Genomic DNA, 17,492 nt, shown 5'->3' with positions numbered 1-17,492 from the left:
TGAAAGTGGAATGAGCATCGCGATATATAGCCATCACTTACTCGGCATTCGCGACATTGAATTGTGTTAAGGTATTACTGATTTAACGATCTATGTTTGAATTTACTAGTAGGGTCGTTTAAACGATGGATTCACCTGTGGTTTTAACGTATTCCAATGAGTGTTTAATCGATGAAATTTCAAAGGCCGAAATAACGGACCGCAATAAAATTGCATTTCATATCTTGAATTATTTTCAATTATTTATCAACCAGCAAATATCGACCAACTGCAGGTGTAGCTCGTTTAGAAAAATGCTGATTAGCATACAGGATGTTTCTAATCCATCTCACAAAAGTTTGATATATCGATAGTCAGCCAGTAATCATGAAAATAATATATACAATAACAGGGTTGGCGGAATACTATTGCGATACTGCATCGTGAGATTGAATAAGGAGGGTTTCTTTGAACTTCTTCTCAATAACTTCGTGTAGCAACTGATTGACTATGGTACAAAAACATTTTGCTTCTTACAGATTATCAACGCAAAAGTAAGTCGCAGTAACCACGGCGCAAAAGAGGAGGAATGATGTTTGTTTGAAAGAATGGGGAATCGTTTAGATCGATTATAGCTAACTGGGTAGGTAGGTGGTCGTTTTGGGATCCACAGCCTCAAACGATCACAGTGATTTTTCTTCTACACCGCGTAAAGGACTCAGTGTAAGAGTCTTTGGGTCAAGCTTTGAAATTCTAAGACTGCTTAATTCCCCGTTTTCTAGTACTCTGAAACCATTTTTCAGTCGGTACTCAGTTCAATTATTCAGTCATTATCAATCGTTGTTTTACTCAATTGATCTCTGTGATCGTCTGAATGGTTAACCGACCGTCACGCCACAAATTAATGCATGTCTTCCAACCTCCCTCCCGGACTTGATTCGCATCTGTAAACAACAATCCGCATCGCAATGGGTCGGATTCAAAAAGACGCAGATAGGGGTTGGGTTTCTACAGAATTTTGCAACAAGTCCCAAATATTTAAGGTTTTTTGACTGATTAAGTGGTTACGCCATAATAATCACGGAAATCAAATGTGCCATTCGCGCATCGATTCATGATATGAATCTATCATTTCGCGCATGTCGCGCGTCGATCGCGTAGTGGCATCTAAAAAAAGTAAAGCACGTCTCGATATGTGAGCCTTTAAGTCGTCAGTCAATTTTCTTACGAGCAACGAAGTCTTCACTTTGACCGCGCTTTTGGTGCGTTGACTTGATACCCTTCGGTTCTGAGTGCGAGAGAAAGCGCAGAATTTGCTAGTCAGCTCTCAACTCGCGTGGATAAAAAACGCGGTGTGTATAGTGATAATGAAGAATCTTGTAGTAAGTATTTATGAAATATATCTGAGATCTACAATAGTACGTGTCTTACTGATTTATTGTCAGTTTTACAGCAATGAACCAATATTTTTTACGAGTACTCTGAGAAATATAGAGTGTTTAGTCGAACAAAATACTTACTTCAATAATTCTTGGTAGAGAATTGATGTTGATTCGAAAAATACACATTTCTTCTTTCATCGGTAGAAACAATCGAGTTTAGGACTTTGGCTTCGAACGACATGTTGGGCTCGACATAGGTTTTGTCAGTGTACGCACTTTTGTCATTGTGCTAATCGTTCCTTTACCTGATTCTGATTTAAATGATTTTATCATTAATTATGTAATGGTTTTTTCCTACCTAAGATAATTTTTGGTCTGTTCTGTTCAACAATTTTCATCCACTGCACTACAAAGAACCAAACTTTTCACACACGAATCTATTTGTTTCAATATTTATCAGCAAATGATTTATTGATCGATTAATGAAACATTTTTTTTGTTCCTTGTTTAATTGGAAATCATTTGCCAATGGCTGTTAGAAGTGATGTTTTTCAAATTATTGTTAGAATAATATCTATATGTATTATATATTTTGTAGCAATCGAGATAATTTGCTTGAAACTATAAAATAATAATTTATTAGGGATTGACACATTTTTCCTCTGTTACGTACACAATTAATATGTTATTAATCAATTACTCTCCTCTATTACATAATACTTACATACATATATTTACGAAGCACGTAAATAAGCACTTTGAAAGATATTTTTCAGGTTTTTCCGCAGGTGTTTTGAGTGAGCATTTTGAAACGATTGCAGATGCATAATGATGGTCACTAACCCATCCTTCTCTCACTCCATACAAGCTATCCGCTTATGGAGACATACTCGAGAGGGTGTGGCGGGACTGGCGTGATTATTATTATTATTATTATTTTTATGATGTATATTTACATGTGGTATATCAGTGGTAGCGACGGTAGCGACTGCATTCAGTAGGCTGATAGTTTCTTAGAGGCAGCTGGTAGGCTACGGTTGCTAAGGAAACCTACTCAACAATATTGTCCTCAAATTCGTTAAAATATTCCTTGACATTTCATACAGTAGATCAAAAAATAAAAACTAGTTGTAGTAGAACTAGTATAAACATGGCAATACCGCTGTTACAATCTAAAGTTTTTTACGGTCTTAGAACAGAGATATATGGCAATGCACAGTACGTATCGGATGCCGAAGTTTTGTACCCTGTAGGTAGTGCACTTGCTGTACACAATTTTAATCAAAAGAAACAAAGACTAATCAGATTACCAGACAAGCGTCTTATTAACATTATAGCGCTAACTCCAAATAAGTGAGTATTTTAACACTTATTGAAAATTCATATAATACAATTTGTGTCTTAAAGCAATGTATATGATACTAACATATTTTTCTCGTCAAGAAAATTCGTTGCGGTATGCGAAACTGGAGAAAAGCCAAGCATTTCTGTTTACGACATTGTGTCGTTAAAGAGAAGAAAATCTTTGGGTATCCCCTACGATGCTCCAGGAGTTACGAAGTTCAATTGTATCTCATTTACTTTTGACAGTAAATATTTGGCAGCTGTTACTGGTGAAACTGATCAAACGATGCTCTTTTACAATTGGGATAAAGGAAAGGTAGAAACCAGTGTGAAAGTTGGAAACCCTCAGAATCCAGCAGCTATTGTTAAAGTAATTTGTTGCAATCCAGGCGAACTCGGGGTTGTAGCAGTGGGTGGCCCATATTGCTTCAAATTTTTGACGGTATCTGAGAGTGTCTGGCGTCCTTATGGCTTTGCAAAGGCTGACAATTTGTTAATTTGTTCAATGGCATGGCTCAATACAGACAGACTTCTTGCTGGAACTCGAGATGGCAGAATACTTTATCTCGAAAATGGTGATTTGAAAAATATTTACAAGATGGCTGAAACATTGACCATGAACTTGAAGATTCGGGAAGAATATGTAATGCAAGTCTCTGGATCACTGACCAGCTTAGAAGGTGGAGATGACGGAATCTGGGAACATGATGTTCGTTGTCTAGTAGCATTTGCAAAGGGATTTGCATTTGGCTTTGGATCTGGCACTATTGTCCTCTTTGAAAAAGAGGGCCAGCACAAGTACAAAAAGCGGAATATTTACATTGTACCAGTGCAAGTATCTAAAGAAGACAACACAGAACTCTACCAAATTAACACGATTAATGTGAATGTGAGTTGCGACCGCTTAATTGTAACTACAGGATGGTCCCAATTATTTCGAGCACAATTATGGGGTCCTGATATAAACATGGACCCTGAACCACAAGCTCTGAAACCATTAGGTCAGCAACTTCATCATGGTCCAATTGTTGGGCTATCGATGTGCAGCTGGAAGCCAATTTTTATGACTTGTGGGGAATTAGATCGTACTGTTCGAATGTGGGATTACGAAAATGAAAGCTTAGTAATGATGAAGCAATATATGGAAGATATTTACAGTGTTGCGATACATCCTACAGGTCACTTCTGCCTTGTTGGGTTTAGTGATAAACTTCGATTTATGATCATACTTATTGATGATCTTGTTCCCATGCAAGAGTTTCCAATACGCAATTGCAAGGATGTTGCATTCAGTTACAATGGTCATCTTTTTGCTGCTGTTAATGGAAATATCATCCAAGTTTACACTACAATTGGATTTCGAAATCTCTTCGTTTTAAAAGGGCACACAGGGAGAATTGAAGGTATGACGTGGAGCCAATCGGACTTGAAACTAATAAGTGTAGGATTAGAGGGAGCTATATATGAATGGGACATGACGACTGGTCAGCGATGTGCGGAAGTCATCTTAAAAGGCATAGTTTTGAGTAGCGTAGTGAATACGGCTGATGGAGCAACATCATTTTGCATTGGGAGTGACAATCAGTTAAGAGAGATCAAAGACAGCACGGTAATACATATTTCACATTTTAATTTCATATATAGCAGATAATCACACCTACTTGAGTATGAGGAGAAAATAACAAATGTATTTCGTTGATGAAGGTGATGCATGAATACAGTATACCGGGACACCAGTTAATGTTTATTGTGATGGGAAAGGCAGATCTATTAATGTTTGTCGCGTGCCCTGGAGGGGTTATTTTATCACTCAAATGCCCACTGCAAGATCGAATGGAGTATGCAGATTTTCGTGTCCACTGTAACAACATCACCAAGGTATGTTCAAAGAAAGGTATAGTTGGATTTTATAATTGTTCTTCACATGTATCAACTGTGTCATAGATGGCTCTTTCTTATGACGAACAAATGATGGTCTCCACTGGTGTCGATGGAACGTTATGTATTTGGAAACTATCATTCATAGAAGGGAAAACTGTGCAAATAAAAAAAGATTTTAAGCACAGTAGAGAGGTACTTATAAGTCGAGGCGAGCTAGAAGAAAAAATACAGACTATAAAGGATCTCTCAACCAGATTGAGAGAACTAGAAACGGAGCACGCGTACCACATGCGACAAACGGAAGTTCAACACAATGATACCTTGCGGGATGTTCATCAGGGATACTGTGAAGCTATAGAGGAGTTGAAAGACAAAATTGATAAGCTGCAAGAGGATCAGACCAACGAATTGAATAACATTAACGTTGAGATAGTCAGAATGAAGGCTGCACACGAAGAGGCAATGCAACGGATGGAAATTAGTTACGACTTGAAACTGATAACTGAGTATGACAAGTATCATGCGTTTGAAGAACGTAACAATGCGATGAGAGAAAACTACGAAAAACGATTGGAAGAACTTGAGTCCTTTCGGGTTACTGGATTGGAAAAGTTAACAACTTCTTACGAGGCTCAACTTCACGAGAACGCGGTTCAACTTGAAGAAGCACACGAGATGATGGCACATTCAGTACGACTCCATGAGCAGCTGAAACGGCAAATAGAAGATGATGCAGATCGTGAAATACTTGAAGTTCGTACCAATTACGAAGGTCAGTTGCATTCTGAGAGGCAAACAAATTTAAAATTGACGGGAGAAATTGGGGTACAGCGTAACAAGCTTACCGCAAGTCAGAAAGAGATCGATGAACTGAAAAGACATGTGGTTCATCTCCAAACTGAGCTTGCACAGTTTCAAACTATCATCCAAAGTCTCGAGAAAGATGTTGCTGATCTGAAGAAAGAGATTGGTGAGAGAGATATTGCAATTCAAGATAAGGAAAAATTAATTTCTGATCTTAAACGGAATAACCAGGAGTTGGAGAAGTTTAAATTTGTACTTGATTACAAAATTCAAGAATTAAAAAATCAAATAGAGCCTAGAGATAAAGAAATCAAAGATCTGAAAGAAAAAATACAAGATATGGAAACGGAATTGGTAAATCTTCATAAGACTAATGTTAGTTTAGAGTTGCAGCTGTACGAACTGAGAGAAAAACTATCTAGTGCCAGACATGAAATTCTTTCTGAAGTTAAGCGTAATAGGACATCTCAGCTACTCTTACGAAAAATACGAATTGATTTACTCGATACAGCTAATCTTATACAAGATCCGCATGCTTTGAAAATAGCTGTAAAAAATCTTTACCATAAATATAGTGATCAAGACGAATTTTTGCGCAATCGTGCGGCGGACTTAGAAGCACAGTGTGAATTTATGAGGCAAAGAGATCATTTAGAAAGAACAGTGAAATCTTTACAGAAACAAATACGTCACGACGACTCAGGTAGTAACAAAGATGTTGATAAGATAATGGAAGAAAATGTTGTCTTAATAGTAGAATTGAATGCTTTGAGAAAGGAACTTAATGGAGCGCACAAACACATTTTTGATATGGAGAGTTTACTTGGGTTAACGGGTAAGGAAATGAATCCAAAAGAAGCGAGAAACAAGCTTGCACAGGCCTGTCATGGTCATGTTCTTTTACAAAATAACTACAAGTCGCAAATGCGAGATTGTGAAAAAATGATCGAAGTGTTGAAAGATGATATTAAAAGGCTTCTAGCTAAATTACCTCCTGATAGTCCTGAAGTTTCCAGGAAACCATTTTGAATATGGAAAATTCAATGTACATTTACAGTTACGATCATTATTATCAACCATGACAAAGTGATTACTTGTAAAGTAACCATGAACGTATATTCTTACTTCAAAATACAAGGTTGTTTCTATTGCCAATCATTGATAATCCAATGACAGTATGTACATTGATTTGACATATTCACGAATAGTATGTTTGTCCAAGTTATTAGCTAAACAACATAAGATCTTGAATACATGAAGAGGTGTACGTAATTTCAAAGTGACATAATATACAAAAATACAACAAAAATACAAAACGTGCTGAATTTTACCAGTGATTAGATGGTTTAGAATACAGCTGTCAATTGAAAAAACGGTTTATTTATAAAACAGTAACAGTACATAAATTCTCTAGATTCTGTGCCATCAGAATAAGTGGTTAAGTAGATAAATTAAAAATTTTTTTTGAATATTTCTGGAAATATCAACCCTAGACACTAATTACATTATATTATGCCCCAGTTTATAGAAGAAAAGGTATAATAGCTTTACGGTTGTGAGGATAGTTTGAAAATTCCTTTTTATAAGCTCTATGCTTTCCTAACGCCCACATGGTCATCTGGTACATTCCGGCCAATGCGAATATGCCGGCTGAAAATAAAAATCAAATTAATCCATGCAACTTTTTGGCAAAGAAACTAAAAGATGAACACTGGGCTCCAACATACCTGGAAGACATTTTGTCATGATGGTGAAACCAAGCCAACTTCCAAATTCGTATGTGTAATTTGGGCATGATACAAAGTTGAACAGTGCAGTTAATGGATTTCCAGTACCAACTGGAATTTTTCGGATTGTAGTTCCAGCAGGTCTGAGATTTCTCAAAGCCAAATGTATGCTCAAATTCCCCAATTCGGATATTGCGAAAATGGCGAGTCCAATGTATGAGACTGACTGATCAGGAGCGGTATATAATGGATGATTGATGTGGTAGGCAACATACATTGCAAATAACCAGTAATACGAACAATTCTTGAAAAGATTCCGCAGTGGCATGGTACCATGACTGAAGCGGTGGACGAAAATCGTTTCCAATAACCGTTTGGCATAATGTATTACCCAACAAGCTGCTGCCCAGCTATATTTGAAAAATATAACAGAATTATTCATCGAATTGACAATTCGTTTGCAAATGAATCACTTCTGTAAGTAATTTTTGCTTCTCGTTGAAGAGAAATATTTGAACTAATTTAATGATTTTGGGATATTTCTATGTCTAGATCTTTGATTATCGAGACCAATCATATCACCTAACCGATAATGTATAAAACTTGATAAGCATAGGAATCTATTCCTGATTTACAAATAGTAACTTGAAAAATCAGGAACATTAGTTTTGTATGATAGAATGACAAATGCATCACTGAATCATTTATCATGTTTAGTAGACTGCTTCAAAAAAATTGGCTGTTTTTTTTCCAATGTTACATGTTTAATAGTTATAGGAAAAGGAAATAAGCCACCTGTTATAATTTGCGCCCTTGATATTAATATTTAGTGGTTCCTGAAAGTAAATTTTCACTTTCTTATTTAATTACCATGAGAAAATAATTTTAGTTACTTTTGAATTTTGTAGATCAGTAATGAGGCAATGTACACACATAAATGTCCGCTACATATTTATCTATGGAATTTAATGCTTTACAAAAAAGCGCTTTTATATTTTGTTGATAACTCAACTCTTGCAAAAGTTATTCACGGTTAAAGTTCAAATCATGTAAGAATTCACTTTTTTCGAGATTAACAGCGAAAATACTAGACTTATCACAAAATATTGTGGTTGTTTTTTTTTTTTGTAAAGCATTACAGCTGCCATGATATCATGTCATGCAATTATTATTCGGGCTGATTTGGAATTTATCCGATATTATATGTTTTACATGACTTCAACTTTAACCTTTTAAACAACAATCTTGATAAAAACTTTTAAAGAGTTTATTTATCAAAACATTATAAGAGACCTTTTTTTATAGCATGAAATTCCTTGTGAAAATAATTATTGAATATTTGTGCACATCGCCCTGTTAGTGAGCTATACAATTCGAAAATAACTAAAATTATTTCCGCATGTGAATTAAATGCTAAATTTTGTTCAGAAACCACTAAATATTAATATTAAGGGCTCAAATTATAAGAGGCTTCTTATTTCCTATTCCTACCACTATTAAACATGTGACATTAAAAAGAGAAATGATCGAATTCTTGGGACCAATCAAAATTGTTTGGATGTTAACAAATTGCATGATTTCAGAATTTCATTATGGACTAGACATCATGCCCTTGGTTCAATTAGGAACTGTAACGCTAATTTCTGTTACCCTCGAATATGAACATTCACTAATATAACATAATTGTAGCAGCAATATACACATTAACTTACTCGACAACTGGCTCGACTTTTGCTGTTGCGACGTTACCATAAAATAGCCATGGGCGCTGGTAAAGCCAAAGATAGACAAAAATTGGTCCTGCATACTCAACGAGAAATACGGTTCTCCATCCAATCTGAGGCCCAAGGTCCTTTAAGTACAATTTTCCACCGGCCCTGATACCTAGTGATTTAATAGTTTCTGTATCGGCCAGCGATTTACCTTTGGAATCTGACCGCAAGCTTTGCCGTTCTGGGTATGGTGCTTTTTTCAGCTTGTGTAGTTGTTGTTTTATCTCTTTAACGGTGGTATCAGAGGTCACCTGTAAATTTTCAGTTATAATATGGTTATTTATAATCATTTCGTAAGAATTGATTTTCAGTAGTTTCCACAAAGGTAGTTTTTTTACTTACATTCACCGTTGCTATGAGCTTGGAATTACCAGCGGTACAAACTTCGATCTGGAACATAAAATTTAACGCGAAATAATTAGTTAATCAAGTTATGAGAATTCAGTTATTTTCGTATCGGTTACCTCCATCGCGTCGAATTCGTAGTTGACCGTTTGCCTTCAATTCAATAGATTCCAGTCAGGCCCAATCGGTCCTGCTCCTGACTCAGCTCATTCGCACATGCTTCGCCGAGTCGCCGTCTAGTCGCGCTGTTGCTGGTTACCGTCATTGGTCGATAGACTTATGATAATTATCACGTAGGCCAAAGTCCATTTCACGTTGAAAACAGGTGCTCGATGAGAACAGGAAATAATTACGATTTACAATAGAAATGAATCTTTAGAGACGTCTATCGGCAAACATCGCTTTTGATTGGCTATTTATTATTTCTACTCATTACTCCTTACGTTCTGTAATACGCCTAGAGAAGATAATTTAAAACCGGTATTATTTTAATATTTACCTTTCCCCCGGAGGCACTAAAACGAATGTCATTTATGCCCGACCTTTGAACATTTCGTATTCACTAATTATTCAAATTCTAGAAGTTTTTCTTAATTTATTCAGAAATTCCATCAATAGTCCCTTGCTGACCTTTGTGCGGTTTGGTTATGTTGCTTATGCTATGTACGTGCATTATATAACGTATTTCGATCAGCGGCAAGTGTAAAATTGATTATGTTGCTAATTTTGCAACTTGTAATTTAAACATGCAACTAGTTTTTACATATTTTGTCAAAGGAAATTATTATATAAGTAATATTAAAAATGTATGGTAGGGTAAGCAATGGTTTTTACTTTAATCGGCCTTGCTGTAGCAGAGGCAAGTTATAAACTTACCTGATTTCCATTAAAATGAAATTGAAACCTTCTAGGCGAATCTATTTGAAATTAAAAGTTAGTCGGTAACGTTAGTCTTGATGTGAGGTCACAAGTATTTAGAATACAATCGTTTTTACAAACGTTCAATAACCAATACGGTATACCTATATTAACACTGGCCATACCAGGCCTGCACAAACGACCGGATTTACTATGGTAAGAATAGGGATGTTTGAAGTACCAGTACAGTTAATGTTGAATCGTTTGATACAATTCGGTGTACTGTAATTACATGGCCTTTTGAGTTAATAAATTGATAAGGCGCTACATTAGTAAATTATCGCGATTACCAGCTATTTTCAGACGTACGTAAATATCGCGTAAGTTACGTTGTTATTCTCAGATTGTATCATTTTCGAGAAAATGCATTTGCTCCAGAGTAATTACGCGACATCTAGATATAATGTATAGAGAATATTCCTCGCGAAACGGGACAAGTTTCGGCCGATGGTCAACGAAGTTGGCGTGCGGCTAGAATCTCATTATTTGTTATCTTGTGAAGAGTCTTCCATAGTTTTGGGTCGCAAATAATTGTTGACGCCCCACAAATCGCGATTTTGAAGGAATTTTCCTTAGAATCTATTCGATTCACTTGAAAATTTTACCGAACACAGTTCGAATTGTGAAAAAAGGCTAGTATCATTGTTGGCCGTCCTTTGTTTTTTTTTGTACGTCAGCAATATATTTTCGAAAATATTTGATTAAAAATTGACAGTTTTTAAATGTTTTTTTCCAACAACTTGAATTGAGTTCAGTAAAATTTTCAAGTGAATCGAGTAGATCCTCAGAAAAATTCCTTCAATAACGATTTTTCGAATTATTTGCGACCCATTAAACTATGGAAGATTCTTCATAAGATGGTAAGGAACGAGACTCTGACTGCTCCGAACGTTAAATTCGTTGACCATCAGCCGAAACCCGTCCCGTTTCGCGTCGAATAATAACCCATAGATTTAATTGCAGATCTAAACTTGAATACGTGACTTGCAATGTACAAGGTCGTGGTTTTAAAGTAGGTTTAAAAATTGCTTGCATAGTTTATTATACATATATTTATCCTTACTTATTTACAAATTTTACATTTTACATGGTTACGATAATAATATGACAATTACAATAGTATGATTTATAATGTATTTATTTATGTATAATTGTGTGTATATATATATATGTGTGTATATATATATATATATAAATACAGATGTGTGTGTATATACATACATACCCATGCGTACGTAGTGATAATAATGTATATAGAAACAATGTTTGACACGATTTTGGCGGGTAAAATGGCTAGGATATGCCGTCTGACTCGTACATAAAAATCTGAACATTCACACGGATACATTCTCCCTATTAAATCGATTCAAATTAGTTTGATCTAATTCTTAATTTTGCACATTTTCATTCATGCATCCTCCAATTTACCTTATGCCTATGTAAAATACAAGGATCAATTGCTATACAATTCAATCAATAGGCAGTAGACCTATCTGCAAGTACTTATCAAACAATCAGACACAACGCTACGGTAAAAATGATGAATAAACTGACTTCATTAGTGACGTACACTTTTCAGCACTCAAAATTTCTATCTGCGCATTTACTTTCGTTTGTTTGATTATTTTGCAGAATTCATTCTTCAACTATCAATGATAACACGTTAAATGTGCCAGCCAGCGCATATACTACAGAAATATACTTTGTTTTTTAAATATTTTAGTAAAGTATAAATAGTGAAACTACAATATTAATTTTCACACTAAAAATGGCCTAAATAGAAATGGGGATATAATAATTGTAATAACTTACATAAGTATGAGAATTGTTGATCGATGATTCTGTAGAATATCTTGTGTTAATATATAAGCATGAGTAAAATTAATTTTTAAAACAATAATAGAGCTACAATCTTTCAAGTTAATTTGAATAGCTAAATTCATAAATTCTTTGGCTCAAAGAAACTTCGACATTTTTCGTTACTCGTATAGTTTGCGCTCCCTCCCCTCCACTCCATCCGCATTAATGATTTTTATTTTTTTTTACTAATTAATATTCTTTCTTTTCATTGCAAGCAAAAATCTTGCCGTAGTATGTTATTTTTAACTATCGTCGGGCATCTAAGCTGACTAATATTTTGGAGATATCTAGAATTTATGAGTAAAACATAAAAATCTCACATTTAATAGTGTAATATAATAATTAATAATATTATTAATAAGTATAATTCTTATTTTGAGATTTTACTTCTACACACATACTCATACACTGACTTTTAGTAGGTTGAGAACCGTACCATAGCTTGGATTAACTAACAAACGCACAGTCACACTTAGTGTCATTGAGCTGCTCTTATTACATCTATGTTGCTTTTTTATTAACACTAATACGTAATCTTAAGGACAATTAACTAAAAGAATCTAATTAGAATGGCTTTTGTGATATGAGTTACTCATCCCGAAATGAGCAGCTACTTTTGGACGTACGTGCCAAGTACCGTTCGACCACTCAGAGCCTAAAGCAATAAAAGGAGAAATTTTTTCAAGTATGTGGCAGCAAATATCTATGTCTTTCCAAATTTAAAACTGATAATTTTACTCTTCAATTCACAAATTATTCATTTGACATATTTAATTGGATTTAAAATTAATAACTTGGTAAATAATCACAATTACAGTAGTTTACCGCATGTGAATCATAAATTTGAATAGCGGTAAATTCAAGTGTTAATTTTGAATTAATATTTCAACATATATTATAAAAATGTAATTATTTTTCTAATCATTGTTAAGTTGAAACATTACGTAGATATATAATTTTAGCACTGCATTTTAAACACAATTATCTTACTTTTGCGATCAAGACCTGAGAAATATTATACTAGTAATCGAGAGATGAATTTAGAATGCCCATCAATTGTATATCCATTATTTGCAGCATTTGATTGCAAACACATAACATAATGTTATCTTTTCGTGAGATGTGAACAAAATGATTATAGTTATATTATGGCTACTTTCTCCTTTTATATCTATCGGCAAAAGTGAAAAACGTGCGAACGAAATATATCAAGTGGCCTAAGTTAGTTTCCTTTTCATCAAATTTCAAATTAACAAACACAGTACAGAAAGTAAACATAATCACAGCTGAGTTGGCAGGCAGGCAGGCAAGCAGACAAACAGACAGGCAGACAGACAGACAGACAGACAAACAGGCAGGCAGGTGGGCGGGCATTTGGGCAGGCATGTGTTTCGCACCATCGCAGTTAGATTTTGATGAACATTTTTGATTCGTTCATTATTTTTTGCTTGTTTCTTGACCTGCTGTACGGCCCCATGGCAGGCCGAGTAAGTCTTAAACATAATCATTGGTTCCGGGACTTGTTAATGGTTCCTGAGCCTGTTTGGAAACAAATAATTTAAATTTTACAATGGTTGAAGTAACAAAATTTACAATTCATCTGCTAAATGACATTGATGTTTCGCTTTGATAACAATAGTAATTGACTAATTGAAAGAACCTTATTTTCATGTTGAACTATGACAATAGCTTCAAATTATAAATTATGCTGCAGTTGTTAAGTGTCATAGATACATTTTTTCCAGAAAGATCCTGCCACAAAATTTCATACTTATATGTATATATTAAGAATGATTCGTCGAAGTTGGTCATGGTAAAAAAATTTTTATTGAGTATTTAAATGGTTGCAACGTTTCGATCGGCTATGGCCAATCATCTGCACACAATAATTATTAACGATCCTACGAGCTTAACGTGTTATTGTCTCGCGACGTCAGGAGGAAGCCTGAAGATGCTTGGCCGTAGCTGATCGAAACGTCGCTACCATTCAAATAATCAATAAAAAGATATTTTACCATGACCAACTTCGACGAATCTCTTTAAGTATTTAACCACAGTGGTCACTAATTCAAACACCTATATGTATATAGTTCAAATTCTTGATGATAAAGCTTACCTCTTCACCAACCGTTGCAGCAGGAAGTGGGAAACGGTTTTTTTCCAAACTAAATTGATCTTCAGTTGTTTTTCTGTACACGGGATTGTCAAAGTTCATGCTTGTGACATTGCGATGTAGGTAATGCCTGTAGCACAAAAAGGCTACAAGAGCCAGTAGAGCAAGGCCAACTGTTACCACTCCTATTACAATTCCAGCCACTATTCCACGATCTGTGTTTTCTTCGGAAAAGCCAGCTCCTCCGTTGCCATCTGTCCCATTTGTTGGTCCTATTATAAATTCGTATGGTTAATCTTTAATATTATTGCAACAACTATTGAACATAAATCTGATTTTTACTGGACTTGTTGGGTGTTATGATTTATTTTCAGACAATTCACATAGAATATGAATCGATAAGCTCTATAAAAGAGGTCTTTGTTTTCAGAAAACTGAGACTTGCTGACTGGTAAGAAAAGCTTACAAACTTGCGGATGGAAATTGGGAATTCTAATTGGCATTACTGATTGACGATAGTAGTAATGACAGCAATTGGTATAAGAATCAAATCACAGAATGAGGGGTAAAGATAGTAAGTTGTTCATAAGATTAACAAGTTCACTAATTTTAATGTTATTTTTCAAATTGTGAATTTGAGTGAATGCTCATACCATTGTGTATGGATAAACCATGCACATGCATCATGCTGCATTTCTATAGCCCAATGCTGAATCAATCTGATTCATGCACCTCGTTTTAGCAACAAAATCAAATTTAGAAAACATTGAATATTACCAACATTCTCAATAAATGGCCTGAGCTCATTTCATGAAATATAGTGATGAATAGCCTTTATATGAATTTCAAGGTTTTATGGAGCGATTTCTGAAATAACTATCTGTATACTACATAACTGAATCGTAATTTGTAGAACATTTTGTGTAACTTTTTATTTGATTGTCACCACAATAAGTTTTCTATCGTTAGCCAAAGTTCTTTGACATTGAAAACCATGAATTTATTGAACTCAATCAATTTAATCGGAATTTCGCCAATTTGGTTTCTCTTTAGTTTTTCTTACGGTATAAAACGATATACAACTAAGAAATACAAAGTTAAATTTTGTAGGTAAAAATTATAGGCGTATGCTTATGCATAGTTTCAATGATGGAATCAAGAAGCATGTTTGTACAGTTACACAGCAAGACATTGACAATCACATCAGATATTTGCATATCACAATATATTATCGATCCATCTACATACCTACAATGACTTAATCTAGAGTTGGAATAAATAAAAAAAAAAAAAAGGAATGAAAAGTAAATGCTGAGACGTTATTATAGTATCTTTGTGACAGGGGATTATTTACAAAACACTTTTTTTAGGTGATCTGTATTAAAAAAATGCTGTAAACTACCCAATTGCATACTTACTACTTGAACCTGTGACCTTGGGAGGTTCAAACCTCTTGAATGGCACGGTGACAGCTTGGGTGGTTGGTGCGACTGTTGTTGTTACTGGAATACCCCATTTTCATGCAACATCGATGCAAACGTAAACAGTGAATATTTATAAATATCAAATTTTACGAATTAAAAATAAATTCTTGCACCCCTTGAATGAAATCCAATACAAAGAAATAATAAAACCAATGGATAGATGAGACGTAATGATAATCCGTGGCATTCACACCAGCCCTCATTAGTAAAGTTCTAATTTTTGTCACGCATGGGTGGTGATGAAAATGATACGGATTACTTTGATTCTAAAAATAAATCTTCAAGCTTGGACTAACTGGACTCAAAAACGCTAAGTGTTATCTTGGAAAAAAAAAAGGAAAAAACAGATCCGAGGAACGTGATGAAGCGAAGCATTGAACTTCCAAACAATTTTGAATAATGATGAGATACTGTCACAATGCCCAGTATCAAATATAATCTTTTTCTAGATACGGCACACAATCTAGCATTCCCAAGCAATAAGTTGTTGCCAGCTATTTGTCTGCAAAGTTTCATTGTGACTTACCATTCTCGACACACATGAGACCATCGGGTAAAAGCCTGAGCCCGTCTGGACAAGCACAACTGAGAAGAGGGGATTTTGCACTGATTTTTGGTGCTGGTAAGCAAAGGTGACTACAGTGCCCATTTACTGCCTGACACTGATTTTTTCCATCAGGTTGCCTATATGGATGATACACGTGTACAGCCATTGGGTGTTGAACAGACCTCACAGAAGTTATCGCCTCAACTTCTTTGCCGGTGAATTTGTTTGCTTTAAAAATAGCTTCTTTATCCCAATCTGTCCAGAAAATGTAATCTTCAAACGTTGTAATGCTGAACGGATGCCTGAGAATATCAGGCGAGTATAATACAGTCCGTCTCCCAGATCCGTCGTAGTTGCAAGAAGCAATTTTGTTCAATTTTGCATCTACCCAATATAATTTCTTTCCAACTAAATCCAACGTTAAGCCGTTTGGCCATCTCACTTCGGTTCCTACGATGATCTGTTATTAAACGTAAAATTATTAATAAAACCTATACACATATGTTGCAGGGAGCTTCTGTTTGAGGGACTACCTATTTAGTCAGAGGAATCTTACCGAACGGTGTGAGCCATCCATCCCAGCTCTTTCAATTCTAGCATCGTCACCCCAGTCTGTCCAGAACATCCAACCCTCCAGTGGATTGACAGCAATTGCTCTTGGTTCTTGTACGCGATCTTTTATCAGAGTTTTTCTCATGTTACCTTCAAAATTTGCCAGTTCAATTGTATTTTTTTCAGCATCCGTCCAGTATATGTGATTATAAATCCAATCTACAGCAAGACCATCTGATGTGGTTAGATCACGATCAATGACAACAGTTCGTTCATTACCCTCGTCAATAGGAGCTCTGAAACACATTAAGATGTTAAATAGTCAGTCAGTCAGTAATGTTAGTTTATTGTTTTTATTGTAAGATAAAATTGCTAAGCTAAGTATGAAATGTGATCAGTTGCTTAGTACTTACTTATATATTTTCTTATCACTGACATCGCTCCAGAATATCATACCAGTTCGAAAGACGAAATCCAGAGCTGTGGCCATTTTGGTGTTGTTTACAATTGCTGTCATCTCTGGACGGTCGAGTGCTACTTTTCGAATGTCGTGACGTCTAGCAAATAATAAACTTGCATGGCCCTCAGCTGCTTTGCAGCGAGTCAAGTCTCGCGGATCTCTGAGATAACCAGCATCACAACTGCATTTAAAGGTACCCTTTTCATTTTTACAGAACTGCGAACAACTTCCGGGCTCCAGACATTCGTCGACATCTAAATTTTAAGAGCAAAGTTGACAGTGTCAAATCAACGACTTTTCATAATGACTACTTTTAAATGTGAA

The 17,492-nt window shown here is 35.3% G+C and overlaps 3 protein-coding genes and 1 long non-coding RNA gene across 10 annotated transcripts in view; 2 read left to right on the top strand and 2 right to left on the bottom strand.

Moving 5' to 3' along the window:
* The first annotated feature begins 2,410 nt into the window (after window positions 1-2,410).
* Window positions 2,411-6,748, top strand: LOC124301933 (cilia- and flagella-associated protein 57). Its single transcript, XM_046757573.1, has 4 exons — window positions 2,411-2,714; window positions 2,805-4,314; window positions 4,410-4,583; window positions 4,650-6,748. Exons 1-4 carry the CDS (start codon window positions 2,512-2,514, stop codon window positions 6,417-6,419), a joined length of 3,657 nt encoding a protein of 1,218 aa, XP_046613529.1. The 5' UTR covers window positions 2,411-2,511; the 3' UTR covers window positions 6,420-6,748.
* A 2-nt stretch (window positions 6,749-6,750) lies between these two features.
* On the bottom strand, window positions 6,751-9,548 carry LOC124302085 (very-long-chain enoyl-CoA reductase). The gene is made up of 5 exons (XM_046757873.1): window positions 9,354-9,548; window positions 9,232-9,279; window positions 8,830-9,140; window positions 7,118-7,527; window positions 6,751-7,040 (listed from the first exon to the last, which is right to left on the bottom strand). Exons 1-5 carry the CDS (start codon window positions 9,357-9,359, stop codon window positions 6,913-6,915), a joined length of 903 nt encoding a protein of 300 aa, XP_046613829.1. The 5' UTR covers window positions 9,360-9,548; the 3' UTR covers window positions 6,751-6,912.
* Window positions 9,549-11,274: 1,726 nt separating this feature from the next.
* The window catches only part of LOC124301939 (low-density lipoprotein receptor-like), a 29,825-nt gene continuing 23,607 nt past the window's right edge, over window positions 11,275-17,492 (bottom strand). For 5 of the 6 annotated variants that reach the window (XM_046757588.1, XM_046757616.1, XM_046757624.1 and 2 more), the window contains 6 exons: window positions 17,122-17,422; window positions 16,713-17,004; window positions 16,136-16,616; window positions 15,544-15,627; window positions 14,129-14,397; window positions 11,275-13,551 (listed from right to left, as the gene is read on the bottom strand). In XM_046757588.1, the coding sequence (XP_046613544.1) occupies window positions 13,507-13,551; window positions 14,129-14,397; window positions 15,544-15,627; window positions 16,136-16,616; window positions 16,713-17,004; window positions 17,122-17,422 (1,472 nt within the window). In that variant the 3' untranslated portion in view covers window positions 11,275-13,506. The remainder of the gene's footprint in view (window positions 13,552-14,128; window positions 14,398-15,543; window positions 15,628-16,135; window positions 16,617-16,712; window positions 17,005-17,121; window positions 17,423-17,492) is intronic. The other variant, XM_046757597.1, reaches the window with a different exon arrangement.
* LOC124302165 (uncharacterized) lies at window positions 14,396-16,180 on the top strand. Of its 2 annotated transcripts, XR_006907650.1 has the most exons (3): window positions 14,407-14,699; window positions 15,496-15,664; window positions 16,059-16,180. It is a non-coding gene; the product is annotated as an uncharacterized LOC124302165 (long non-coding RNA). The 2 variants fall into 2 exon arrangements; XR_006907649.1 differs by lacking the exon at window positions 16,059-16,180 and having other exon boundaries at window positions 14,396-14,699; window positions 15,496-15,929.

This window comes from Neodiprion virginianus, chromosome 1 (assembly GCF_021901495.1).
Source record: "Neodiprion virginianus isolate iyNeoVirg1 chromosome 1, iyNeoVirg1.1, whole genome shotgun sequence".
Lineage (NCBI taxonomy): Eukaryota > Metazoa > Arthropoda > Insecta > Hymenoptera > Diprionidae > Neodiprion > Neodiprion virginianus.
The sequence above is the reverse complement of the archived record's forward strand: the minus strand, read 5'-3'. Positions and strand labels throughout refer to the sequence as shown.

Excerpts from the sequence above, each read along its gene's own strand:
- LOC124301933 (XM_046757573.1), top strand. The coding sequence starts at position 2,512 with ATGGCAATACCGCTGTTACAATCTAAAGTTTTTTACGGTCTTAGAACA. Across the intron at positions 2,715-2,804 it reads ATAGCGCTAACTCCAAATAA|AAAATTCGTTGCGGTATGCG; the intron begins GTGAGTATTTTA and ends TTTCTCGTCAAG. Across the intron at positions 4,315-4,409 it reads GAGAGATCAAAGACAGCACG|GTGATGCATGAATACAGTAT; the intron begins GTAATACATATT and ends TCGTTGATGAAG.
- LOC124302085 (XM_046757873.1), bottom strand. Across the intron at positions 9,141-9,231 it reads AGCTCATAGCAACGGTGAAT|GTGACCTCTGATACCACCGT; the intron begins GTAAGTAAAAAA and ends GAAAATTTACAG. Across the intron at positions 7,528-8,829 it reads AAAGTCGAGCCAGTTGTCGA|CTGGGCAGCAGCTTGTTGGG; the intron begins GTAAGTTAATGT and ends TTTCAAATATAG.